Below are 26,753 nucleotides of genomic sequence, written 5' to 3'. Positions count from 1 at the left end.
TAAGGAATATAGTACGGGGCTGAGGACACAGCCTTATGGGGCACCAGTGTTGAGGATGATCGTGGAGGAGGGGGTGTTGCCTATCCATATTGATTACGGCCTGTGGGTTAGGAAGTTCAGGATCCAGTCGCAGGGCGAGGAGCAGAGGCCCAGACCACGGAGTTTGGAGACGAGTTTCGTAGGAATAATGGTGTTGAAGGCTGAGCTGTAATCTGACATGGGTGTCTTTTTTTTCTAGGTGTTCCAGGGTTGAGTGCAGGGCCAGGGAGATGGCGTCTGCCGTGGACCTGTTGCAGCGGTAGGCGAACTGTAGTGAATCAAGGGAATCCGGGAGGCTGGAGTTGATTCGTGCCATGACTAACTTTTCGAAGCACTTTATAATGATGGATGTTAGAGCCACTGGACAAGTCATTAAGGCACGCTACTTGGCGTTTTTTTTTGGTACAAGGATGATGGTCATCTTCTTGAAGCAGATAGGGACCGTAGATCGTTGTAAAGAGAACTTGAAGATGTTTGCGAATACCCCCGCGCTGTTGAGGGCCCGGTCAACAACTATAGGTGGGAAATCACGGTTGAGAAAGGAGGAACACATTTTCGAAGCACCACTTTGAAAAGTGGCAGCATCAGAACAAATGTGACGGAGGCGAAGGAGCTGAGACAAAGGGATGGAGTCCTTACAGTGTAGTGTGCAAGAGCTGTAGTCCAGATAGCTGTGAGACTCAGTGGGCTTGTAATGGATATTAATAGATAGTCTATTGCCGGAAATAGAGAGAGCAAGGTCAAGGAAGGGAGGTGTCTGAGATAGATCAATTTTCCCTTGCGTTTTGCTTGCTGCCCTGTCCACATTCTAAACCTCTGTAATTGCTTAAACCTACACTGACCTTGGTCATTGATCTCAAACCATTAGTTCTGTTTCTCTCTCCAAAGATGTTGCCAGTATATTCACCTTTTTGTTCTGATTTAAGCAAGACTTAGGGTTTCAATTACAAAATCGTGCATTCTTGCTGTAACTTTTAATTGTAGAAAACATTACTGACATTAAGAGTTGAAAAGCTTTCAACTTTAGTATACTATCAGCCTTCAATGTAATCCTATTGATTTAATTAATAAAATGAAATATCCTTGTGATTATCACACCAGCCAAGAAGCAACCGCTAACCTTAATTTTTATTTATTCATATTTCTGTATTTCCTTTGCAAGGCAGTTAATAACTTCATTTGTCAAGCCAGCAACTTGATTTGCATCACATTTACTTCAGTTCAAGTTTCAAGAATAGTTCAAATAATAAGCACCCAAAAAAGGTATTTTCAGTACAAATCTCTCCCCATACATTTACTAAAAGGAATATGCCAGGAAATACTGTACATTGAGGGCCAAATCCAATAACCTAACTGGTTCACTAAACTCTACTCTGAAAGAGGCTGCTACAGCTCTGTAGCTTCCAGTACAGAAAAATAGTAACAAATTGTTCACCAATGATTCCATGTATACCTAACCTCTGGCATTTGAAAGAAGTGTCAGTATCTTCAGTCTTTGTCAAGATTACTAAAATACAATTGTGATTACAGCGATTCAGAAGACCACAACAAAGCCAGTTATCTCCTCATATGGATAAATTAAGCATTAACAAAAAGATCAATGACTTTAAACATACATTAGTAAACTGCATCGTAGGGCAAGGTCTTTTTTCAAAGACTTTTTTTCTACAGATTCAATTCAACTAAAATTTACTCCTTTGAACTAACCGATGAGCACTCTTAAACATCAACACTTCAAGCACTCACCAAAAGATTACCACCAGAGGTCAAGTTTAACTGATTTAAACATTGCATACTTTCAAAGAAGCATTGTATTTTCCCATTTGATACTCTACAACCTGAAGTGACATAGGGTAGGGAATAGGGCAAGGAATTCTCCTTGCAGTGCATTTACTTAGCATCACTGTGATCCAAGTCCACTCACAAACTGACTCAGTTTCTCTCCACCAGCTTCTGCTTTTCCCAACTATTTGTCAAAGTTTAGTGGAGGCTGAAAAGATGTTGGAAGCACCATGTACATTTAATAATTACAAGCATACTTGCTGCAAGGACATATTCCTAGATCATCTCATGGCAAATGCAGGAATTCATTGCAGGCATTTTTAAAGGTTAAAACAAGTGAAAACACGTGGAGAGGCTCTTTAAAAAGCTGATATAAATTAAATTATACTATCCTTTAAATTTCAGAGCGCTTTGGAATAATTCACAAGGGAATTATTTGGGCTATTGAGATTGTGAACTACTTTAAAAGGTATATTACATGTAACATATTTTTGTATAAGTTTACAGAGCCAGAAAGAAAGCAGAGTGAAGAAATTACATCCCTGGTTGATAATGTGCAATCAGTCACTTAGATACTAAAGCCGCAAAGGCTCTCAAAGGTTAACATTTGTGCATGTTCATTTTCTACAGTTGCAAGCAAGGTCAATAGGATAATAAAGTTTAATCAAATGAAAACATGAAAAATTGTTTACCATAAAGGTATAATCCTGCCTGACCTGTAATCAAATTCATTACTGTAGAAGATAAAACACAGTTAGTTTTCATGATCTAACTGCTACTTCCATACTTTGACAATCCCATCTCGTGAAGCAGTTACAATAAATCCCTGGGTGGTTTGGAAAGCAGCAAGATCTGTGATAATGTCATGGTGCCCGACCGGGAGAGATTCTGGACCTCTTCGGGGTACATCCTCTGATGATCCAACTTTCTGCTTGTTGTGAATTTCCTTTCAAAACATAAATAATGGTTTTCACTGAACTGAAACTCTGAAAAATGTGCAGATGACATTTTAAAACAGTCATTTAGAAACACTAATTCTACAAAAGGGCAGCTTTAGCCCACTTTTCTCAGTTTTCAAATGTTTTTAATTAGAGATTGCCCAGTATGCTACAAAAAGGGTCATAAAGTAATATTGCAGATACCAATAAAACACACAAGTGACAAGCCTGTTCCAATATCATTTAAATGTTTGATCAGTTATCCAGTGTATCCTGCATGAAGTATTTTCTTTATGCACACACCTCTTGAAAAGGGAATTGGACATAAACCTGTCAAACTATACAAGAATCTTAAACAATCTGAGCATTTACAATTTAGAATATGATGTATTGCACCGTTGAAAGAGAAAAAAAAAGAGATTTAGATCTCAGGAAATCCCAGTCATTCATGATCAAGGAAACACTTTTTCTTATCCAAGCATAGCAACTAATTTGCCATAGCAAGACCCCACAAACAGAAAACGATGTTCGATTAGTTAATCTGTTTTATTATTGATTGAAGGATAAATGTGGATGTGGTATATCTAGACTTCCAGGTGTTTGACAAGGTGCCACATAAAACACTGATGCAGAAGATGAGATCACAGCAGATTGGGAATAGAGTACTAGATTGGATGAGGATTGGCTGACTGACAAAGCAGAAGGTTGGGATAAATGGGTCCTTCTCTGGCTGGCAAACTGTAACTATCGGGGTGCCGCAGGGGTCAGTCCTCAGACCGCAACTGTTTACAATCTATACAAGTGATCTGCAACCAGGGACAGAGTGTAATGTAGCAAAATTTGAGGATAACACTAAAATAAGTGGGAAAACAGGCAGTGAAGAGGAGATAAAGATTTTACAGATGGATATAGATAGGCTAGGAGAATGGGCCAAAATTTGGCAGATGGGAGTTTAATGTAGAAAAGGGTGAAGTTCTCTATTTTGGCCAAAGAAATAGAACGGCAAATTATCTAAATGAAAAGCAGATTCAAAATGCGTCTGGGCAGAGGGATCGGGGTTTGTTCATGAATCGAAGAAAGTAGGTATTCAGGTACAACATGTAATTAAAAGGGCAAATGGAATGTTAGCGTTTATGAAGTAGGACTGGAGTATAAAAGTAAAGTGTAGTGACAATTGTGTAGGGCGCTGGTGAGACCACATCTGAAGTATTGTCTCCAGTTTAGGTCTCCTTATTTGAGAAAGGATGTGGTGGCATTGGAGGCAGTTCTTCGGAGGTTCGCCAGATTGATTCCAGGGATGAAAGGGTTGACATACGAGGAGAGATTAAAATAGTTTGGGCTTATACTCGCTGGAGTTTAGAAGGATGAGGGGGATCTGATTGAGGTATGTAAAATATTAAAAGGGATTGATAAAGTAAACGTAGACCAAATGTTCCCCCTTGTGGGGAAATCTAGAACGTGAGGTCATGGATACAGGCTGAGAGGCAGTCGATTTATAACTGAGATGAGGAGGAACTACTTCCCGCAGAGGGTGGTGAATTTGTGGAACTCGCTTTCCCATAGTACAGTGGAGTCTGAATCATTAAATGGTTTCAAGGAGATAGATCTATTTCTGATAAAAACGGGTTAAAGGAATATGGGGAGGTGGATTTGAGACCAGGGAGAAATCAGTCATGATCTGATTGTATAGTGGAAGAGACGCAAAGGGCTGAGTTGCCTGCTTTTGCTCCTAATTCCTATGTTCCTAAATGTTGACCAGGAGAGCTTTCATCTTCAAAATAGGTGATGACATCCTTTTCAGCCATCTGAGTGGCAGATGCTGCCTTCAATTTAAACACTTGGATGGTACAGCACTTACTTAGGAACTGCACCAAAGTCAGCCGAGATTATGTGCTCAGGTAATGAAAACAGAAAATGCGGGAAAAACTCAGGTCTGGCAGCATCAAATGATTCTTGATGTTGCCTGACCTGCTGAGTTATTCCAGTATTTTGTTTTTATTTTAGATTTTCACCATCTGTACTGTTTTGCTTTTATTTGTGTTCGGTATCTGGAGTGAAACTGGCTCACCAGTGTCTTTTCAGAAAACAGATGTTTGGTCTATTTGAGTTCATTCTACCAATGCCATTGACTCTTAATTGACCTCTGAAACAGGGTTTTTCAAAGTATGGGTCGCGATCTGCGGGTGTCAGGAGGGTCGCGGAGCAATCGGTCATGCTGTTCCCACAGTGGTCCCGATCGTGAGAGAAGCGCCCAATTGCCGCTCCTGGCTTTTAAACTGAGAACGGCGGCCACTGTCACCTTTTAAATGAAAAGAAATTAGGCTGTGTGCAGGCTTTCAGCCAGAAGCAGCAGCAGTGAGCAAGTCAGCACCCTGCACGGACATTTGACGACAAGTGCCCTGTACGCGCTCTTGCCGCCAAATCATGGAAGAAAGCTGCTTCCACTTTCTACCTGCTGGCAAGCAAGGCAAGAGGACTGTGAAGATGGATTGTTATCTTACAAGTAAGAGATGGCCAAAGACACAAATAGGCAATTTACCCATTGGACAGTATCTCACAACAGAATCTGCTGGAGAGAGTTGCGCGGGAGAGTCCAGGGCAGGACAGTGCAGTGAGAGTGTTTGCTCTGTACACAGCTCAAGGGGCTCTGGTTAACAGCCTGCAAAGGAACTTAACTCTGGAACAAAGCAGTATAAAGATGATTTCTTGAGATATGTTTTTGTTAATTGTGTCAAATGCAAATAGGGATGCAAAGCCCATGTGTGCTATATACAGGGAAGTATTGGCAAATGAGAGCAGTTTCAGATTTTGAAAGAGAACTGGTGGGTGAAAAATTCCTTTTTGAGGTTGAGACCCCGAGAATCAGTTATTAACTCACAGTTGGCTCCAAATTAAAAGACGTCGCGGCTGTGCCTGACCTGTGATATCACGTTAAAAACACACCAAAAGCACATGAGGCGGTCACCATTCTGAAGTAGCATCTCCCAGGAGTATCCAGTGCTGAGTAAAGCAAGCATTTTCTTGCTATTGCCCTTTATGTGCAAAGTTGGATTTTCCATTCTCACAAAGCTGAAGACAGCACAAAGGAACTGGCTGAACTCTGCACCTGATATGCGCATTACCCTCTCTTCCTTTGAATCTGATTCAAGTGAAATCGTGAGGACCAAGCAAGTTCCCCTTTCGTTTAAAGGTACGCAAACCACGTGTCGCGAAGGTCGGCCAGTTGGCAAAACTGGGTCCCAGAAAAAAACATTGTCTGATCTTTTTCATTATGAACGCTATGAATATGACTTCTGGGGCGGGATTCTCCGACCCCCCGCCGGGTCGGAGAATCGCCGGGGGCTGGCGTGAATCCCGCCCCCGCCGGTTGCCGAATTCTCCGGCATCGGATATTCGGCGGGGGTGGGAATCGCGCCGCGCCGGTTGGTGGGCTCCCCCCGGCGATTCTCTGGCCCGTGATGGGCCGAAGTCCCGCTGCTGGAATGCCTGTCCCGCCGGCGAGAATCAAACCACCTCTCTTACCGGCGGAACAAGGCGGTGCGGGCGGGGTCCTGGGGGGGGGGGGGGGTGCGGGGTGATCTGGCCCCGGGAGGTGCCCCCACGGTGGCCTGGCCCGCGATCAGGGCCCACTGATCCGCGGGCGGGCCTGTGCCATGGGGGCACTCTTTTCCTTCCGCCTTCGCCATGGTCTCCACTATGGCGGAGGCGGAAGAGACCCCCTCCACTGCGCATGCGCGGGGATGCCGTGAGCGGCCGCTGACGCTCCCGCGCATGCGCCGCACGGCAAAGTCAGTTTCGCTCCAGCTGGCGCGGCACCAAAGGCCTTTCCCGCCAGCTGGCGGGGCAGAAATCAGTCCGGCGCGGGCCTAGCCCCTTAAGGTTAGGGCTCGGCCCCATAAGATGCGGAGATTTCCGCACGTTTGGGGCGGCACGATGCCAGACTGATTCGCGCCGTTTTTGGCGCCGGTCGGCGGACATCGCGCCGATTGCGGAGAATCCCGCCCCTGGTTTTTTACCATCTGCTATTCTCCATTCAATAACTTCATAGACCATTCTATTTATTTTCCTCCTTGTGTTTTTCTTTTCACTTCCCTTGTTCTGTTCCTTTTTAAATGCTGTTCACAGGAGGAAGTCTCCAAGACCAGAGATGTCAACTGACTGATTTTGGTTTCCCCACAGACGCTTGACCCAATGAGCATTTCCAGCATTTACTATTTTTAGATTTTGAATCTTGTTGAATATATATGCACAGACCAGAGATTCCACTATCATTCTTTGGAACCATTTAACAAAATTTGGTTCAATTGGGTGGTTGGTCAATGTGTTATGAATTAAAGTCAATATTTTGTACCAAAACTACTGTTGAAATGCAAGAATCATCAATTAAAATCTTTGAGAACAATGGTTATTTTCAGTGAAACCTACCTGCACAACCTCAGTTCCTTCAATTATCTTTCTGTAATATGAGACAGATGGACAATGTAAAGCATCATTTGCACCTCCTGCTACAATGTATGATCGCTCTGGATATGCTAGATCCCAAAATCTGTGAGAATAAATTAAAAAATACTTCAAAATTAAAGTAATATAATTATGCTTTGTAAAATATATAGTTGCAGTTTATTAAATGGTTGGAGAGAACGGTTACAAAAATGCTTTTATAGGTGCTTTAAAAGGCCAGCTCATCGGTGGAGGCTCTCTTGATACACAGTTAATAGATAAAAGACAAAGAGAAAGACACATTGATGTAGCATCTCTCACTAATACAAGGTACCCAAGGTGCTTTATGGCCAATAAAGCAGTCACACTTGTAATATAGGATCATCAGGCAATCTTTATGTTGAAATTTACTCTGCAATGTGATACTGACTAGGTATTCTTTTAGTGATGGATTCTATAACTCTGCTCTTCTTCAAAATAGAGCTTTATAAAATGTTTTACATCCAGCCAAGGGCAGGAGCGTCTTAGTTTAATGCCTCATTCAACAATGTAGCACTCCCTTCGTACTCTTCTTAAGTTTCAGCCTGGATTTTCTACCCAAGTCTATGGAGTGGAACTTAACCCCGCAGCGTTCTGACTCAGAAGCAAGGACATGGCATGCTGAGTTAGCTGATCTCTGAGATAGCACTTGAAGGCACAATTATTTTGAGAGAAAAATCTACCAGCCATCTTACTGCTGGCTGCTACCTAGCAACCCTTGTATTCATGTGCATTAGGTAAAGACATGATCTGATCAGGTTAGGTTTTTATTGTTTCTGTATTCTTCTATAGGCTCCAGTGAGGTATAATTGGTCTTGAGTGGTAACACTAAAGTCAGTGGAAAAGAAAATCACACATGGTGTTAAGCAGGCTGCTGCTTAATTACTGTCCAAGACCAGCTTCACCATCCCAACTCCCTGTTTACATATGATTACTACTTGGTACCAGAAGGCAATCGATGATTGTGCAAATGTACTGTGGAGAGTGTCAATACCTTCAAGGATGTGAAGGGTCAAGAGGAAAAAGTTTTTAGAAGTTATGACTGCAAAATATATTGAGGTACACATCAGGCAAACCATAACATTTCAAACATTGGAATTCTGGCAAATAGTTCCAGGTCAGAGATTCTCTTCACTCTGGACTGAGATGATCAATACAGCATGACAACTGTGAGAGTATCCATTGCCTTCTATGCACAATTGTGAATGATACATAATCAACAGGTCTATACTGTCAGTTGGATCTTGGTGTTTGTTCATAAAGAGAAAATTTTACATTTTAGCATATTTTAGCTGTTGGTAAAATTGAGAAAATGGCCAAATTTGACAACTATGGAGAAATAACTTTGATGCAGTATTAGGGTAGCAGAAATGATAAGACAAACAAGAATTCAAGAGTTCTGCCAGTGCTCTTTTGCAGAACAGAGACGTTAAAGACAGATGAGCAAGGCAATACACTAGAAGTGGAGAGTAACGGACAATAATTTGTTTTCAAACTAACAACCTGCCCAATGATGCCCACTGTTATTTATGTGCAAATAGCATAGCAACTTCAAGTGAGAGGATGGCGTATATCCTTGGCCAAGTATTCCAAAATTACCAGCAGCACTTGTAGAGCCGGGTGTAAACTTGAAGTAGTATTTTTTTTTACTTATCCAATTAAGGCAAGTGCAAGTTAGAAATTTTTTTAGAAAGTGTACAAATTTTAAAAAGGATATGAATGGCAGAGCAAGTTGTGTCTCTGGACAGCAGTACGTGGGAATTTATGGCAGTGCTGAGGCTTAGTTGATTAAAGCGTCTGTCTAGTAAGTAGGAAATCCTGGGTTTGAATCCCAACGGTGCCGGCTATTTACTTTGGGGCGGAATGGTGGCTGGAGTTAGCACTGCTGCCTCGCATCGTCAGGGACCTGGTTCAATTCCGGCCTTGGATGACTGTCTGTGTGGAGTTTGTACGTTCTCCTATGGCTGCGTGGGTTTCCTCTGGGTGCTCTGGCTTGCTCAGACAGTCCAAAGGTGTGTAGGTTATGGGATTGCAGGGATACGGCAGAAACCTAGATAGGGTGCTGTTTTAGAGAGTCAGTGCAAACCTGATGGGTCGAATGGCCTCCTTCTGCAGTGTAGGGATTCCATGGTTCTATGGTTATTGACTGGAAACTGCACAGAATAAACACATCTGCACAACTTCTGGGTTAGTCAGTGAGAGGGATCCTGACAAGGTAGAGGCACAAATATCTGGATAGTTTTCTCCAGATTTTGATCATACCATGCACTTAGACCGTAAGAATTAGTGCATTTGGCCCATCGAGTCTGCTCCGCCATTCAATCATGTTTCCCATCCACATTTTCCTGCCTTCCCCATAACTCCTGATCTCCTTTTTAAAAAAAATAATCTTTATTATTGTCACAAGTAGGCTTACATTAACACTGCAATAAAGTTACTGTGAAAATCGCCACAATCCGGCGCCTGTTCAGGTAAATGGAGGGAGAATTCAGAATGTCCAATTCACCCAAGAAGCACGTCTCTCGCGACTTGTGGGAGGAAACCCACGCAGACACGTGGAGACCATGCAGACTCCACACAGACACTGACCCAAGCCAGAAATCGAACCCAGGACCCGGGTGCTGTGAAGCAACACTGCTAACCACTGTGCTACCGCGCCCCCCTTCCAGATCCCCTTATTAATCAAGAACCTATCTTTCTGTCTTAAAGACACTCAGTTGCCTTCTGCGGCAATGAGATCCACAGATTCGCCAGCCTCTGGCTGAAGAAATTCCTCCTCACCTGTTTTAAAAGATCGTCCCTTCAGCCTGAAGCTGTGCCGTCACTAGTTCTAGTTTCTCCTAGTTTCCTGTGGAAACATCCTCTCCAGGTTCACTCTATCTAGGCCTCTCAGTATTCTGTAAGTTTCAATGAGATCTCCCCTCATACTTCTCAACTCTATTGAGTGCACACCCAGAGTCCTCAACTGCTCCTCATATGACAAGCCCTTCATTCCAGGGGTAATTCTTGTGAACCTCCTCTGGATCCTCTCCAAGGCCAGCACATCCTTCCTTAGATACGGGGCCCAAAACTGCTCACAATATTCCAAACGGGGTCTGACCAGAGCCTTATAAAGCCTCAACAGTACATTCCTGCTCTTGTATTCTTGCCCTCTCAACATGAATGCTAACATTGCATTTGCCTTCATATCTGCCAACTGAACCTCCATGTTAACATACAGTGCAGAAGGAGGCCATTTGGCCCATCAAGTCTGCACCGACCCACTTAAGCCCTCACTTCCACCCTATCCCCGTAACCCAATAACCCCTCCTAACATTTTTGGTCACTAAGGGCAATTTATCATGGCCAATCCACCTTACCTGAACGTCTTTGGACTGTGGGAGGAAACCGGAGCACCCGGAGGAAACCCACTCAGACGCGGGGAGAACATGCAGACTCCGCTCAGACAGTGACCCAGCGGGAAATCGAACCTGGGACCCTTTCGCTGTGAAACCACAGTGCTATCCACTTGTGTTACCATGCTAACCTTAAGAGAATCCTGAACCAGGACTCCAAGTCCCTTTATGCTTCTGATTTCCAAAGCCATTTCACATTTTAAAAAGTCTGTGCCTCTATTCTTCCTGCTAAAGTGCACAACCTCAATTTTCTACATTGTATTCCATCTGCCACTTCTTTGCCCACTCTCCTAGCCTGTCCAGGTCCTTCTGCAGCCTCTCTGCTCCCTCAATACAATCTGGCGCTCTGCAGATCTTTGTATCGTCTGCAAACTTAGCAAAAACACCCTCAGTTACTTCTCCCAGATCATTATCTGCCACTTCTTTTCCCACTCTCCTAGCATGTCCAGGTCCTTCTGCAGCCTCTCTGCTTACTCAACACTACCTGTCCCTCTACACATCTTTGTATTGTCTGCAAACTAAGCAAAACACCCTCAGTTACTTCTCCCAGATCATTAATGTATATTGTGAATAGCTGTGGTCCCAACACTGACCCCTGCGGAACACCACTTGTACCGGCTGCCATCCTGAAATGGACTCTTTTATCCCCACTCTCTGCCTTCTGCCAGTCAGCCAATCCTCTATCCATGCCAGTACCTTGCCCCTAACACCATGGGCTTGTATCTTATTTATCAGCCTCCTGTATGGCACCTTGTCAAAGACCTTCTGGAAATCCAAATAGATCATGTACACTGGTTCTCCTTTGTCTTAACTTCCTTGTTACCTCCTCAAAGAATTCTAATGGACTTGTCAGGCATGACCTCCGCTTGATGAATCAGTGCTGACTCAGTCCTATTTTACCATGCACTTCTGAAGTACTCCGCAATCCCATCCTTAATAGATGCTCAAATCTTAACAACAACCAAAGTCAAGCTAACCGGCCTATAATTTCCCGTCTTCTACCTCCCTCCCTCCCTTAAACAGGGTTGTTACATTAGCCATTTTTCAATCCTCTGGGACCTCCTGTTTCCAATGATTCCTGAAAGATCACCACCAATGCCGCCACAATCTCCTCAGTTATCTTGTTCAGAACCCTGGGGTGTAGTCCATCTGCTCCAGGTGGTTTTCCCCAACACCTTCTCCTTCGTGATGCCATTTCACTCACCCCTGATTCTCTTGAAGTTCTGGGTTTCTGGTATTTCTTGTTGACAGAACAAGATTGATCGTGTACAGTGTAAGGGGAATCCAAATAAGTTGGAGAATGAAAATCCAGAGATTCTGTGCCTATTCAACAGTGGGATGACATGTGCACACTGGGATGCATGTATTTCCTTTTGTGTGGTGCTTCTTTAAGACCAAAGTGATCTGGGAGTATTCTGTAAGAGGGTTAATTAGTAGCCAAGTTATGACAGCTAGTTCTGAGAAATGCCCATATGACCTGGGATTGCCATGCAGATTAACCGCTAAGAAGCAATGGACATAGAGAAAGATAACTGCCCTAGGGGTGGGTCAGTCTATGTTTTCGGTTTGGCAGTTTTTAAAACTTATGGGATTTGGACGTCACTGGCTGGGCCAGCATTTATTGCCTTTGAACTGAAAGCATTTAAAAGCCCACCACATTGCTGTGGATCTGGAGTCACATATAGGCCAGACCAGTAAGGATGGCAATTTCCTTCCCTATGGACATTAGTGGATCAGGTAGATTTTTACAACATTCAACACTAGTTTCATGGTCATCATTAAACCTTTATTAGATTTTTATTGAATTCAAAATTCACCATCTGCCATTGTGGGATTTGAACCCAGGTCTCCAGAACATTATCCTTGGTGTCTGGATAACTAGTTCAGTGATCATGCCACTATTTCACCATCTTCCCAGTTCAGAACACAGAATTCTTGTAAAAAGGAAACAAACAAGGTCATCTCCGAATGGAACCTTTTGTGTTTGGCAGTTTGAATCTGGTGTTGAAGTATGGCTCACAGACAGTTCTACTGTGTGGTATACAGTTGGAAAGGACAGAACACTGAACCAAGGAAGGGCAAGGGATTGCAGAGTGGACAAGATCTATTTCTGCTATTCCTGTGCTGTCAGAACCCACAGACTATTTAAGTGAGGTTGGAGAAGGGTTTTAAAAAAAAAATGTGTGTCATCAGGATTGTTGAGACACAAGCGAGAGGGGATTCATTATCATGCGCCTCGTCGGTAGTATCTGTGTGCGGGAACTTTGGATGGAATACGGCTGCTGGCGAATGCAACTCAAGGTTCACAACTGTAGATGGGAAGGAAGAAATCCTATAAATAAAATGAAGGTTAGAAAGACTGATATTGGAAGTGGACTCATATTTGTGCAGGAAGTAATGAGAGTGAGTGGTTTAACTACATGAGGCGTATCTTTGTTGGATCTGCTATTTAAAGTGACATTTTCATTTTATTTCAAATATCCTTCATAGTTAATTGATTTTACATTGCCTTTAGTTGATTTGTTACCGGAAAGGTATTAAAATATGGAATCCTGTTCCAATTAAAAAATGGTCCTACAGACCCGATCTCCAGTTTTACATAGATTCATACGAGAACCTGTTTCACGGTCACAGTTACGAGGAATGCAACCACACTGAGGATTTACTGTATAGGCATTTTTGTTACAGCTGTGAAGTGGTAGAGACAAGCATGTAGCAATGGCAGACTTGTTTTAATGGGGGCATTGCAATTTTCTTAAAGGTTGGGATAAGCAGTCTATAGTATAAAGAGAGAGACAGAGGTGCGAGAGAGAGAGAGAGAGAGAGTGACACACACAGAGGCGAGAGAGAGAGAGCGAGAGACAGAGGCAAGAGAGAGAGAGAGAGAGAGAGACAGAGAGACCGAGGCGAGAGAGAGAGAGGCGAGAGAGAGACCGAGGCGAGAGAGAGAGAGGCGAGAGAGAGAGACCGAGGCGAGAGAGAGAGACCGAGGCGGGAGAGAGAGACCGAGGCGGGAGAGAGAGACCGAGGCGGGAGAGAGAGAGGCGAGAGAGAGACCGAGGCGAGAGAGAGAGACCGAGGCGAGAGAGAGAGAGGCGGGAGAGAGAGACCGAGGCGAGAGAGAGAGACCGAGGCGGGAGAGAGAGACAGAGGCGAGAGAGAGACCGAGGCGAGAGAGAGAGAGGCGAGAGAGAGACCGAGGCGAGAGAGAGAGAGGCGAGAGAGAGAGACCGAGGCGAGAGAGAGAGAGGCGAGAGAGAGAGACCGAGGCGAGAGAGAGAGACAGAGGCGAGAGAGAGAGAGGCGGGAGAGAGAGACCGAGGCGGGAGAGAGAGACCGAGGCGGGAGAGAGAGACAGAGGCGGGAGAGAGAGACAGAGGCGGGAGAGAGAGACAGAGGCGTGAGACAGAGGCGGGAGAGAGAGAAACAGAGGCGAGAGAGAGAAGCAGGGGTGAGAGAGAGAGCAGAGGCGAGCGAGAGAGACAGAGGCGAGAGAGAGAGAGACAGAGGCGAGAGATAAAGAGAGACAGAGGCAAGAGACAGAGGCGAGAGATAAAGAGAGACAGAGGCAAGAGACAGAGGCGAGAGAGAGACAGAGGCGAGAGAGAGAGACAGAGGCGAGAGAGAGACAGAGGCGGGAGAGAGACAGAGGCGGGAGAGAGAGAGAGACAGAGGCGGGAGAGAGAGAGACAGAGGCGGGAGAGAGAGAGACAGAGGCGGGAGAGAGAGAAACAGAGGCGGGAGAGAGAGAAACAGAGGCGAGAGAGAGAAGCAGAGGCGAGAGAGAGAGAGAGACAGACAGAGGCGAAAGAGAGAGAGACAGACAGAGGCAAGAGACAGAGGCGAGAGAGAGACAGAGGCGAGAGAGAGAGACAGAGGCGAGAGAGAGACAGAGGCGGGAGAGAGACAGAGGCGGGAGAGAGACAGAGACAGAGGCGGGAGAGAGAGAGAGACAGAGGCGGGAGAGAGAGAGACAGAGGCGGGAGAGAGAGAAACAGAGGCGGGAGAGAGAGAAACAGAGGCGAGAGAGAGAAGCAGAGGCGAGAGAGAGAGAGAGACAGACAGAGGCGAAAGAGAGAGAGACAGACAGAGGCGAGAGAGAGAGAGACAGAGGCGGGAGAGAGAGACAGAGGCGGGAGAGAGAGAGAGACAGAGGCGAGAGAGTGAGACAGAGGCGAGAGAGAGAGACAGAGGCGAGAGAGAGAGACAGAGGCGAGAGAGAGAGACAGAGGCGAGAGAGAGAGACAGAGGCGAGAGAGAGAGACAGAGGCGAGAGAGAGAGACAGAGGCGAGAGAGAGAGACAGAGGCGAGAGAGAGAGACAGAGGCGAGAGAGAGAGACAGAGGCGAGAGAGAGAGACAGAGGCGAGAGAGAGAGACAGAGGCGAGAGAGAGAGACAGAGGCGAGAGAGAGAGACAGAGGCGAGAGAGAGAGAGACAGAGGCGGGAGAGAGAGAGACAGAGGCGGGAGAGAGAGAGACAGAGGCGGGAGAGAGAGAGACAGAGGCGAGAGAGAGAGACAGAGGCGAGAGAGAGAGACAGAGGCGAGAGAGAGAGACAGAGGCGAGAGAGAGAGACAGAGGCGAGAGAGAGAGACAGAGGCGAGAGAGAGAGACAGAGGCGAGAGAGAGAGACAGAGGCGAGAGAGAGAGACAGAGGGGAGAGAGAGAGACAGAGGCGAGGGCGAGAGAGAGAGACAGACAGAGGCGAGAGAGAGAGAGACAGACAGAATCGAGAGAGAGAGAGAGAGACAGAGGCGGGAGAGAGAGACAGAGGCGGGAGAGAGACAGAGGCGGGAGAGAGAGAGAGAGAGAGACAGAGGCGAGAGAGAGAGAGAGACAGAGGCGAGAGAGAGAGAGACAGAGGCGAGAGAGAGAGAGACAGAGGCGCGAGAGAGAGAGACAGAGGCGAGAGAGAGAGAGACAGAGGCGAGAGAGAGAGAGAGAGAGACAGAGGCGAGAGAGACAGAGGCGAGAGAGACAGAGGCGAGAGAGACAGAGGCGAGAGAGAGAGGCGAGAGAGAGAGGCGAGAGAGAGAGGCGAGAGAGAGAGGCGAGAGAGAGGCGAGAGAGAGAGGCGAGAGAGAGAGGCGAGAGAGAGAGGCGAGAGAGAGAGGCGAGAGAGAGAGGCGAGAGAGAGACAGAGGCGAGAGAGAGACAGAGGCGAGAGAGAGACAGAGGCGAGAGAGAGACAGAGGCGAGAGAGAGACAGAGGCGGGAGAGAGAGAGAGACAGAGGCGGGAGAGAGAGAGACAGAGGCGGGAGAGAGAGAGACAGAGGCGGGAGAGAGAGAAACAGAGGCGGGAGAGAGAGAAACAGAGGCGAGAGAGAGAAGCAGAGGCGAGAGACCGAGAAGCAGAGGCAAGAGAGAGAGAGACAGATGCGAGAGAGAGGGAGACAGAGGCGGGAGAGAGAGAGAGAAGCAGAGGCGAGAGAGAGAGCAGAGGCGAGCGAGAGAGACAGATGCGAGAGAGAGAGAGACAGAGGCGAGAGATAAAGAGAGACAGAGGCAAGAGACAGAGGCGAGAGAGAGACAGAGGCGAGAGAGAGAGACAGAGGCGAGAGAGAGAGACAGAGGCGAGAGAGAGAGACAGAGGCGAGAGAGAGAGACAGAGGCGAGAGAGAGAGACAGAGGCGAGAGAGAGAGACAGAGGCGAGAGAGAGAGACAGAGGCGAGAGAGAGAGACAGAGGCGAGAGAGAGAGACAGAGGCGAGAGAGAGAGACAGAGGCGAGAGAGAGAGACAGAGGCGAGAGAGAGAGACAGAGGCGAGAGAGAGAGAGACAGAGGCGAGAGAGAGAGAGACAGAGGCGAGAGAGAGAGACAGAGGCGGGAGAGAGAGAGACAGAGGCGGGAGAGAGAGACAGAGGCGAGAGAGAGAGACAGAGGCGGGAGAGAGAGAGACAGAGGCGGGAGAGAGAGAGACAGAGGCGGGAGAGAGAGAGACAGAGGCGGGAGAGAGAGAGACAGAGGCGGGAGAGAGAGAGACAGAGGCGGGAGAGAGAGAGACAGAGGCGGGAGAGAGAGAGACAGAGGCGGGAGAGAGAGAGACAGAGGCGGGAGAGAGAGAGACAGAGGCGGGAGAGAGAGAGACAGAGGCGGGAGAGAGAGAGACAGAGGCGGGAGAGAGAGAGACAGAGGCGGGAGAGAGAGAGCAGAGGCGAGAGAGAGAGCAGAGGCGAGAGAGAGAGAGACAGAGGCGAGAGATAAAGAGAGACAGAGGCGAGAGAGAGACAGAGGCGAGAGAGAGACAGAGGCGAGAGAGAGACAGAGGCGAGAGAGAGACAGAGGCGAGAGAGAGACAGAGGCGAGAGAGAGAGACAGAGGCGAGAGAGAGAGACAGAGGCGAGAGAGAGAGACAGAGGCGAGAGAGAGAGACAGAGGCGAGAGAGAGAGACAGAGGCGAGAGAGAGAGACAGAGGCGAGAGAGAGAGACAGAGGCGAGAGAGAGAGACAGAGGCGAGAGAGACAGACAGAGGCAAGAGAGAGAGAGACAGACAGAGGCGAGAGAGAGAGAGAGACAGACAGAGGCGAGAGAGAGAGAGACAGACAGAGGCGAGAGAGAGAGAGACAGAGGCGGGAGAGAGAGACAGAGGCGGGAGAGAGACAGAGGCGGGAGAGAGAGAGAGACAGAGGCGAGAGAGAGAGAGAGAGAGAGAGAGACAGAGGCGAGAGAGAGAGAGAGACAGAGGCGAGAGAGAGAGACAGAGGCGAGAGAGAGAGAGAGAGAGAGAGAGGCGAGAGAGAGAGAGAGACAGAGGCGAGAGAGAGAGACACAGAGGCGAGAGAGACAGTGGCGGGAGAGAGAGAGACAGAGGCGGGAGAGAGAGAGAGACAGAGGCGGGAGAGAGAGAGAGACAGAGGCGGGAGAGAGAGAGAGACAGAGGCGGGAGAGAGAGAGACAGAGGCGGGAGAGAGAGAGACAGAGGCGGGAGAGAGAGAGACAGAGGCGAGAGAGAGAGAGACAGAGGCGAGAGAGAGAGAGACAGAGGCGAGAGAGACAGAGGCAAGAGACAGAGGCGAGATAGCGAGACAGAGGCGAGAGAGCGAGACAGAGGCGAGAGAGCGAGACAGAAGCGAGAGAGCGAGACAGAAGCGAGAGAGCGAGACAGAGGCGAGAGAGCGAGACAGAGGCGAGAGAGCGAGACAGAGGCGAGAGAGCGAGACAGAGGCGAGAGAGCGAGACAGAGGCAAGAGAGCGAGACAGAGGCGAGAGAGCGAGACAGAGGCGAGAGAGCGAGACAGAGGCGAGAGAGCGAGACAGAGGCGAGAGAGCGAGACAGAGGCGAGAGAGCGAGACAGAGGCGAGAGAGCGAGACAGAGGCAAGAGAGCGAGACAGAGGCGAGAGAGCGAGACAGAGGCGAGAGAGCGAGACAGAGGCGAGAGAGAGACAGAGGCGAGAGAGAGACAGAGGCGAGAGAGAGAGAGACAGAGGCGAGAGAGAGACAGAGGCGAGAGAGAGAGACAGAGGCGAGAGAGACAGGCAGAGGCGAGAGAGACAGACAGAGGCGAGAGAGAGACAGAGGCGAGAGAGAGAGACAGAGGCGAGAGAGAGAGAGAGACAGACAGAGGCGAGAGAGAGAGAGAGAGACAGACAGAGGCGGGAGAGAGAGAGACAGAGGCGGGAGAGAGAGAGAGACACAGGCGGGAGAGAGAGGCGGGAGAGAGAAAGACACACAGGCGGGAGAGAGAGAGAGACAGAGGCGAGAGAGAGAGAGAGACAGAGGCGAGAGAGAGAGAGAGAGAGACAGAGGCGAGAGAGAGAGACAGAGGCGAGAGAGAGAGAGAGAGAGACAGAGGCGAGAGAGACAGAGGCGAGAGAGAGAGGCGAGAGAGAGAGAGAGACAGAGGCGAGAGAGAGAGAGAGAGACACAGAGGCGGGAGAGACAGAGGCGGGAGAGAGAGACAGAGGCGGGAGAGAGAGAGAGACAGAGGCGGGAGAGAGAGAGAGACAGAGGCGGGAGAGAGAGAGACAGAGGCGGGAGAGAGAGAGACAGAGGCGGGAGAGAGAGAGACAGAGGCGAGAGAGAGAGACAGAGGCGAGAGAGAGAGACAGAGGCGAGAGAGAGAGACAGAGGCGAGAGAGAGAGACAGAGGCGAGAGAGAGAGACAGAGGCGAGAGAGAGAGACAGAGGCGAGAGAGAGAGACAGAGGCGAGAGAGAGAGACAGAGGCGAGAGAGAGAGACAGAGGCGAGAGAGAGAGACAGAGGCGAGAGAGAGAGACAGAGGCGAGAGAGAGAGACAGAGGCGAGAGAGAGAGACAGAGGCGAGAGAGAGAGACAGAGGCGAGAGAGAGAGACAGACAGAGGCGAGAGAGAGAGAGAGAGACAGACAGAGGCGGGAGAGAGAGAGACAGAGGCGGGAGAGAGAGAGAGACACAGGCGGGAGAGAGAGGCGGGAGAGAGAAAGACACACAGGCGGGAGAGAGAGAGAGACAGAGGCGGGAGAGAGAGAGAGACAGAGGCGGGAGAGAGAGAGAGACAGAGGCGGGAGAGAGAGAGAGACAGAGGCGGGAGAGAGAGAGAGACAGCGTCGGGAGAGAGAGAGACAGAGGCCGAGAGAGAGAGACAGAGGCCGAGAGAGAGAGAGACAGAGGCCGAGAGAGAGAGAGACAGAGGCCGAGAGAGAGAGACAGAGGCCGAGAGAGAGAGACAGAGGCCGAGAGAGAGAGAGAGAGGCCGAGAGAGAGAGAGAGAGGCCGAGAGAGAGAGAGAGAGGCCGAGAGAGAGAGAGGCCGAGAGAGAGAGAGAGAGGCCGAGAGAGAGAGAGAGAGGCCGAGAGAGAGAGAGAGGCCGAGAGAGAGAGAGAGGCCGAGAGAGAGAGAGGCCGAGAGAGAGAGAGAGGCCGAGAGAGAGAGAGAGAGAGAAGCCGAGAGAGAGAGAGACAGAGGCGAGAGAGACAGAGGCGAGAGAGAGAGGCGAGAGAGAGAGAGAGAGACACTGAGGCGAGAGAGACAGAGGCGGGAGAGAGAGAGACAGAGGCGGGAGAGAGAGACAGACAGAGGTGGGAGAGAGAGACAGACAGAGGCGGGAGAGAGAGAGACAGAGGTGGGAGAGAGAGAGACAGAGGCGGGAGAGAGAGAGACAGAGGCGAGAGAGAGAGAGACAGAGGCGAGAGAGACAGAGGCAAGAGACAGAGGCGAGAGAGCGAGACAGAGGCGAGATAGCGAGACAGAGGCGAGATAGCGAGACAGAGGCGAGATAGCGAGACAGAGGCGAGATAGCGAGACAGAGGCGAGATAGCGAGACAGAGGCGAGATAGCGAGACAGAGGCGAGATAGCGAGACAGAGGCGAGATAGCGAGACAGAGGCGAGATAGCGAGACAGAGGCGAGATAGCGAGACAGAGGCGAGAGAGAGAGACAGAGGCGAGAGAGAGAGACAGAGGCGAGAGAGAGAGACAGAGGCGAGAGAGAGAGACAGAGGCGAGAGAGAGAGACAGAGGCGAGAGAGAGAGTCAGAGGCGAGAGAGAGACAGAGGCGAGAGAGAGACTGAGGCGAGAGAGAGACAGCGGCGAGAGAGAGACAGAGGCGAGAGAGAGAGACAGAGGCGAGAGAGAGAGACAGAGGCGAGAGAGAGAGACAGAGGCGAGAGAGAGAGAGACAGAGGCGAGAGAGACAGACAGAGGCGAGAGAGACAGACAGAGGCGAGAGAGAGACAGAGGCGGGAGAGAGAGACAGAGGCGAGAGAGAGAGAGAGACAGACAGAGGCGAGAGAGAGAGAGAGAGAGACAGACAGAGGCGGGAGAGAGAGAGACAGAGGCGGGAGAGAGAGAGAGACACAGGCGGGAGAGAGAGGCGGGAGAGAGAAAGACACACAGGCGGGAGAGAGAGAGAGACAGAGGCGAGAGAGAGAGAGAGACAGAGGCGAGAGAGAGAGAGAGAGAGACAGAGGCGAGAGAGAGAGAGAGACAGAGGCGAGAGAGAGAGACAGAGGCGAGAGAGAGAGAGAGAGAGACAGAGGCGAGAGAGACAGAGGCGAGAGAGACAGAGGCGCGAGAGAGAGAAAGAGACAGAGGCGAGAGAGAGAGAGAGAGACACAGGCGAGAGAGACAGAGGCGGGAGAGAGAGACAGAGGCGGGAGAGAGAGAGAGACAGAGGCGGGAGAGAGAGAGAGACAGAGGCGGGAGAGAGAGAGACAGAGGCGGGAGAGAGAGAGACAGAGGCGGGAGAGAGAGAGACAGAGGCGGGAGAGAGAGAGACAGAGGCAAGAGACAGAGGCGAGAGAGCGAGACAGGCGAGAGAGCGAGACAGAGGCGAGAGAGCGAGACAGAGGCGAGAGAGCGAGACAGAGGCGAGAGAGCGAGACAGAGGCGAGAGAGAGAGAGGCCGAGAGAGAGAGAGGCGAGAGAGAGAGACAGAGGCGAGAGAGAGAGACAGAGGCGAGAGAGAGAGACAGAGGCGAGAGAGAGAGACAGAGGCGAGAGAGAGAGACAGAGGCGAGAGAGAGAGAGACAGAGGCGAGAGAGAGAGACAGAGGCGAGAGAGAGAGACAGAGGCGAGAGAGAGAGACAGAGGCGAGAGAGAGAGAGAGAGGCGAGAGAGAGAGAGAGAGAGAGACAGAGGCGAGAGAGAGAGACAGAGGCGAGAGAGAGAGACAGAGGCGAGAGAGAGAGAGAGAGACAGAGGCGAGAGAGACAGAGGCGAGAGAGAGAGGCGAGAGAGAGAAAGAGACAGAGGCGAGAGAGAGAGAGAGAGACACAGGCGAGAGAGACAGAGGCGGGAGAGAGAGACAGAGGCGGGAGAGAGAGAGAGACAGAGGCGGGAGAGAGAGAGAGACAGAGGCGGGAGAGAGAGAGAGACAGAGGCGGGAGAGAGAGAGACAGAGGCGGGAGAGAGAGAGACAGAGGCGGGAGAGAGAGAGACAGAGGCGGGAGAGAGAGAGACAGAGGCAAGAGACAGAGGCGAGAGAGCGAGACAGAGGCGAGAGAGCGAGACAGAGGCGAGAGAGCGAGACAGAGGCGAGAGAGCGAGACAGAGGCGAGAGAGCGAGACAGAGGCGAGAGAGAGAGACAGAGGCGAGAGAGAGAGACAGAGGCGAGAGAGAGAGACAGAGGCGAGAGAGAGAGACAGAGGCGAGAGAGAGAGACAGAGGCGAGAGAGAGAGACAGAGGCGAGAGAGAGAGAGACAGAGGCGAGAGAGAGAGAGACAGAGGCGAGAGAGAGAGACAGAGGCGAGAGAGAGAGACAGAGGCGAGAGAGAGAGACAGAGGCGAGAGAGAGAGAGAGAGAGACAGAGGCGAGAGAGAGAGACAGAGGCGAGAGAGAGAGAGAGACAGACAGAGGCGAGAGAGAGAGAGAGAGACAGACAGAGGCGGGAGAGAGAGAGACAGAGGCGGGAGAGAGAGAGAGACAGAGGCAGGAGAGAGAGAGAGACAGAGGCGGGAGAGAGAGAGAGACAGCGTCGGGAGAGAGAGAGACAGAGGCCGAGAGAGAGAGACAGAGGCCGAGAGAGAGAGACAGAGGCCGAGAGAGAGAGACAGAGGCCGAGAGAGAGAGACAGAGGCCGAGAGAGAGAGAGAGAGGCCGAGAGAGAGAGAGAGAGAGGCCGAGAGAGAGAGAGAGAGGCCGAGAGAGAGAGAGGCCGAGAGAGAGAGAGGCCGAGAGAGAGAGAGAGAGGCCGAGAGAGAGAGAGGCCGAGTGAGAGAGAGAGAGGCCGAGAGAGAGAGAGAGGGGCCGAGAGAGAGAGAGAGGCCGAGAGAGAGAGAGAGAAGCCGAGAGAGAGAGAGAGAGAGAAGCCGAGAGAGAGAGAGAGAGAGAGGCCGAGAGAGAGAGAGGCCGAGAGAGAGAGAGGCCGAGAGAGAGAGAGGCCGAGAGAGAGAGACCCCGAGAGAGAGAGAGACCGAGAGAGAGAGAGACCGAGAGAGAGAGAGGCCGAGAGAGAGAGAGGCCGAGAGAGAGAGAGGCCGAGAGAGAGAGAGGCCGAGAGAGAGAGAGGCCGAGAGAGAGGCCGAGAGAGAGAGAGGCCGAGACCGAGAGGCAGAGACCGAGAGGCAGAGACCGAGAGGGTCACCCATGGGATTGGATCCCAGCTACATGCCCTTTGGGCATTGTGACACTGCTGGTGCCACCTTGGTTCAAGCCTGGCATTGCTAAGGTGGTTCCAGCAGGGGCACTGCAGGGTGCCAGGTTGGCACTGCCAAGGTGGAATTTTCAGTCTGCTGTCGATTGCGCCGGGATGCCCTGTGCAGTTGTTTGTTGGGGGGGGGGGGGTAAAGAGACCCTCCTATAGTGCATTGGGCCGGGGGGAGGGTGGCGGTCAGGCTTTGCATAAGCGGCCTTGGAGATCGGGACGCCATTTAAAAATGGTATCCTGATCTCTCACGAGACTGAGGAGTTCCTGCGAGCGGAGCTCCTCGGTGTAGAAAACGGGCCTATGTGCAGCCTTGGCTGCGCGTTGCCCACTGAGGCACCTTATAGAATAGTGTTCTATAGCCATGTGTTTCTCAGCGCTGAGAGTGCCAGGAAACATGCGGCTAAACTCGCTTGCTATGGGACTTGGTTCCCATTTAATTAAAATGCTGTCAAATACTTTAATCTCTTTCATTATTATTTTTACACCCTTATGTTTGGTCTGTCAGGTGTGTGTGTGCATATACATTGTATATATATTATATGTAGACTTGGGTAAGATGTGGTGGATTAGGAATTACGTAATAGTTAACCAGTTGCATTTGCCGAATGTTTCATTATAGTTCTTGTTATAAGTAAAAGTAATGGTGTTTAAATTTACAAACTTGGTGACTAATTAATAGGCAACCAAGGGCCAAAGACTTCGGGTATTTTTCTACAATTATTGATTAATTCAATTGTATTGCGACTCCAGGTCAAGGGGGGCTGGAATTGACCACACCCTAGCCTGGGGTATCATAACATCATTAACCAGATCCTGAACTGGATCAGCCATATAAATACAACAGCTACAACAGGTCAGAGGTTGGGAATTTTGTGGCGTGTAACTCACTTCCGAACTCTTCGAAGCCTGTCCACCATTTACAAGATAGGAGTGTGATGGACTACTCTGTACTGGATGAATGCAGCTCCAACAACACAAGAAGTTTGACTCTATTCAAGAAAACGAGTCCGCTTGATTAGCATTCCATTCACAACTTTCAACACACATCTCCACCACCGACGCAGTGACAGCAGTATGCGCCATCTACAAGATGCACTGCAGCAACTTACCAAGGCTCCTTGACAATGGCTTCCAAACCTACGACCTCTGCCACCTAGAAGGACAAGGGCAGCAGATGCATGGGAACATCACCACCTGGAGGTTCCCCTCCTGGCCACACACCACCATGACTTGGGAACTAAATGACCGTTCCTTCAGTGCCACTCGGTCAACATTTCGGAACTCCCTGCCTAACAGCAGTGTGGGTGTCCCTACACGATAAGGACTGCAGTAGTTCAAGGCAGCAGCTCATCACCTTCTCAAAGGCAATTAGGGCTGGGCTATAAAAAATGCTGGTCTAGCCAGCAACACTGCGATCCTGCAAACAAATTAATAAAAGATTGCAAAATCGTGCCCATCATTCTGCTATTTAGCAAATGCGAAAGTGGAAAATCAAGGAACTTGCAACTAGTTAGCCTAACATTTGTCGGAAATTTACCAGCACAAGAATAAAGTAATAGAACACTTAACAGACAGCCAGCATGAATTTGTAAAGGCTAAATCATGCCTTTATTTTCTTTTTCAAAAGGAGGTGCCAAAAATAATGGACAGGGAAAAGTCTATGGGTATTTTATTTATAAGGCTGCCAGAAGGCATCTGAATCGCAACAGTCTGTTAGTGAAGAGTAAAGTTCAGGGAATTGGAGGCAACTTACTGACCGGTTTCCAGTACCTTAGAAGTACAGCAGCAAACATAACTAGTACCTTCATTTCCTGCAATATGGGTGATGCGAGATGCAATGGGGTGGATTTTTGTTTTGGTTTGGTGACCCCTTTGCAAGGATCACATTTGGGTTGGGGAAGTCACAATTTTCAAAGGAATGGCTACAGGGCCATAGGAGGCCATTGAGCATTGAAGCCCATCAATGCAGTTAATAGAGAGGGAAGACATCTGAAGTTGGAAGTGTGCAAGAAATGGCCATGATTCCCAGATCACCAGTGTGGAAGGGGCAGCACTTCACATGTAGGTATGGTAGATGTGGGATAGCCTCAAATTGATCTTGATGCGCTGGCCCCCATTCTGGTCATCAGCAGGTGGCCTCCAGGCATCATTTGGCCTCTAATCGTTGGTCTTAATATAATTTAATTTTAAAAAAAAATTATGCTAACCTGCACATGGGTAGCTATCATCCTGCAAGTCCCCCCCTCCAAAAACTGGCCTGGAGGCCGGAAGGTGCAAGCAGATATTCCAGATTCATCTGTCTCTGGCAGGCATCCAAAATCCAGCCAATCTGTACAAAATGCTGCTAGACATTTCAAATATGAAAAAGATCTGCCACTTTAGACAAAACAAAATAAACCCACCCTCCCCAATTCTATCCAAAGTGCATCACCTTATCCTCATATCTGACCCAGCAGTTAGTAGCAGAGGATTTCCATCCGCTGGACTGCAGTAGATTCCATGGACGCTATGTGTTGAAGGCTAAACAATAAAACAAAAAATGTTAATGAAATACAATTAGAGCTTGAATTTAAGAGGAAATAAAAGCAAAATTGTGTGTGTGCTGAAAATCTGAAATAAAAACAGAAACATGCTAGAAAAACGCTGCTGAACTGGCATTCATGGAAATAAATGCGTTAAAGTTGAGAGTCCAAAATTACTACTTTGGAATTGAATTTGACCATGAAATCACAGATCTTCTGTTCTGCTCATCAACATTACAGCCTAGCCTCTTTGTAATACAAATGCAGTGATTTATCCACATTTAAATAAATACAAGCTGATATAATAATAATAATTGCTTATTGTCAAAAGTAGACTTCAATGAAGTTACTGTGAAAAGTCCCTAGTCGCCTGTTCAGGGAGGCTGGGACGGGAATTGAACCCGTGCTGCTGGCATTGTTCTGCATTACAAGCCAGCTGTTTCGCCCACTGTGCTAAACCAGCTGATCTGCCATGCCATTGCACATTGAGAGTTCAGAACAAAAGCAAAGCTAGAGGACGAGCAGATGATTGAATCAACTGAATCTGCTCTACATTCCTGAATACAGTTGTTTCCCGTTGAGCTTATCTCATCCATGAACCATCAACACTGTCCTCACCAAACTAGAATGTCTCAAATTTATACTTTAATACTTATAAATTATATAAATTTATACTCTTATACTTAAATCTTTTCATAGCCTCACCTATTTCCAACCCCATAAACATTCTCCAGTCCCAAATCATAAACTCTCTTATTTGGCCGGTTAGCACTGCTGTCTCACAGCTCCAGGGACCAGGGTTCAATTCCAACCTCGGGTGACTGGCTGTGTGGCACTTTTGCCCCCCCCCTGTGTATGCGTGGGTTTCATCCGGGTGCTCCAGTGTCATCCCACGGTCCAAAGATGTGCAGGTTAGGTGGATTGCCCATGCTAAATTGCCCCTTAGTGTTCAAAAGGTTAAGTGGGGTTACTGGGTTACAGGGATAGGATGGAGGAGTGGGCTTAAGTAGGGTGCTCTTTTCCAAGGGCCGGTGCAGACCCGATGGGCCGAATGGCCTCCTTCTGCACTGTAAATTCTCCGATTCTGGCCTCTTGTGCATTTTCTTCAACCCTCAGGTCTGCCACTGGCGAAGTAACAATATTCAAATTGTAGATAAACTCCAATTTTTTTCAGGAATGCTCAATTGTAATTTTTTGGTCTAGTTTTTCAATGTGGACACACATGGGCAGACATATTCTATCACAAGACCATAAGACATAGAAGCAGAATTAGGCCACTCGGCCCATCGATTCTGCTCCGCCATTCAATCATGGCTGATATTTTCTCATTCCCATAACCCCATATCCCCTTATTAATCATGAACCTATCTATCTCTGTCTTAAAGACACTCAGTGATTTGACCTCCACAGCCTTCTGCGGCAACAGATTCACCATCCTCTGGCTGAAGAAATTCCTCCTCATCTCTGTTTTAAAGGATCGTCCCTTTAGTCTGAGATGGTGTCCTCTGGTTCTAGTTTTTCCGAC

General features: G+C 48.8%; 1 protein-coding gene across 1 annotated transcript in view; it reads right to left on the bottom strand.

The window, feature by feature from the left end:
* Nucleotides 1-1,149: 1,149 nt before the first annotated feature.
* The window catches only part of pik3r4 (phosphoinositide-3-kinase, regulatory subunit 4), a 143,564-nt gene continuing 117,960 nt past the window's right edge, over nucleotides 1,150-26,753 (bottom strand). The window contains exons 17-19 of the mRNA XM_072509794.1: nucleotides 25,138-25,226; nucleotides 7,185-7,305; nucleotides 1,150-2,767 (exon numbers count right to left, since the gene is read on the bottom strand). Coding sequence (XP_072365895.1) covers nucleotides 2,597-2,767; nucleotides 7,185-7,305; nucleotides 25,138-25,226 — 381 coding nt within the window. The 3' untranslated portion in view covers nucleotides 1,150-2,596. The remainder of the gene's footprint in view (nucleotides 2,768-7,184; nucleotides 7,306-25,137; nucleotides 25,227-26,753) is intronic.

This window comes from Scyliorhinus torazame, chromosome 6 (assembly GCF_047496885.1).
Source record: "Scyliorhinus torazame isolate Kashiwa2021f chromosome 6, sScyTor2.1, whole genome shotgun sequence".
In the NCBI taxonomy this organism is placed as follows: Eukaryota; Metazoa; Chordata; class Chondrichthyes; order Carcharhiniformes; family Scyliorhinidae; genus Scyliorhinus; species Scyliorhinus torazame.
The sequence above is the reverse complement of the archived record's forward strand: the minus strand, read 5'-3'. Positions and strand labels throughout refer to the sequence as shown.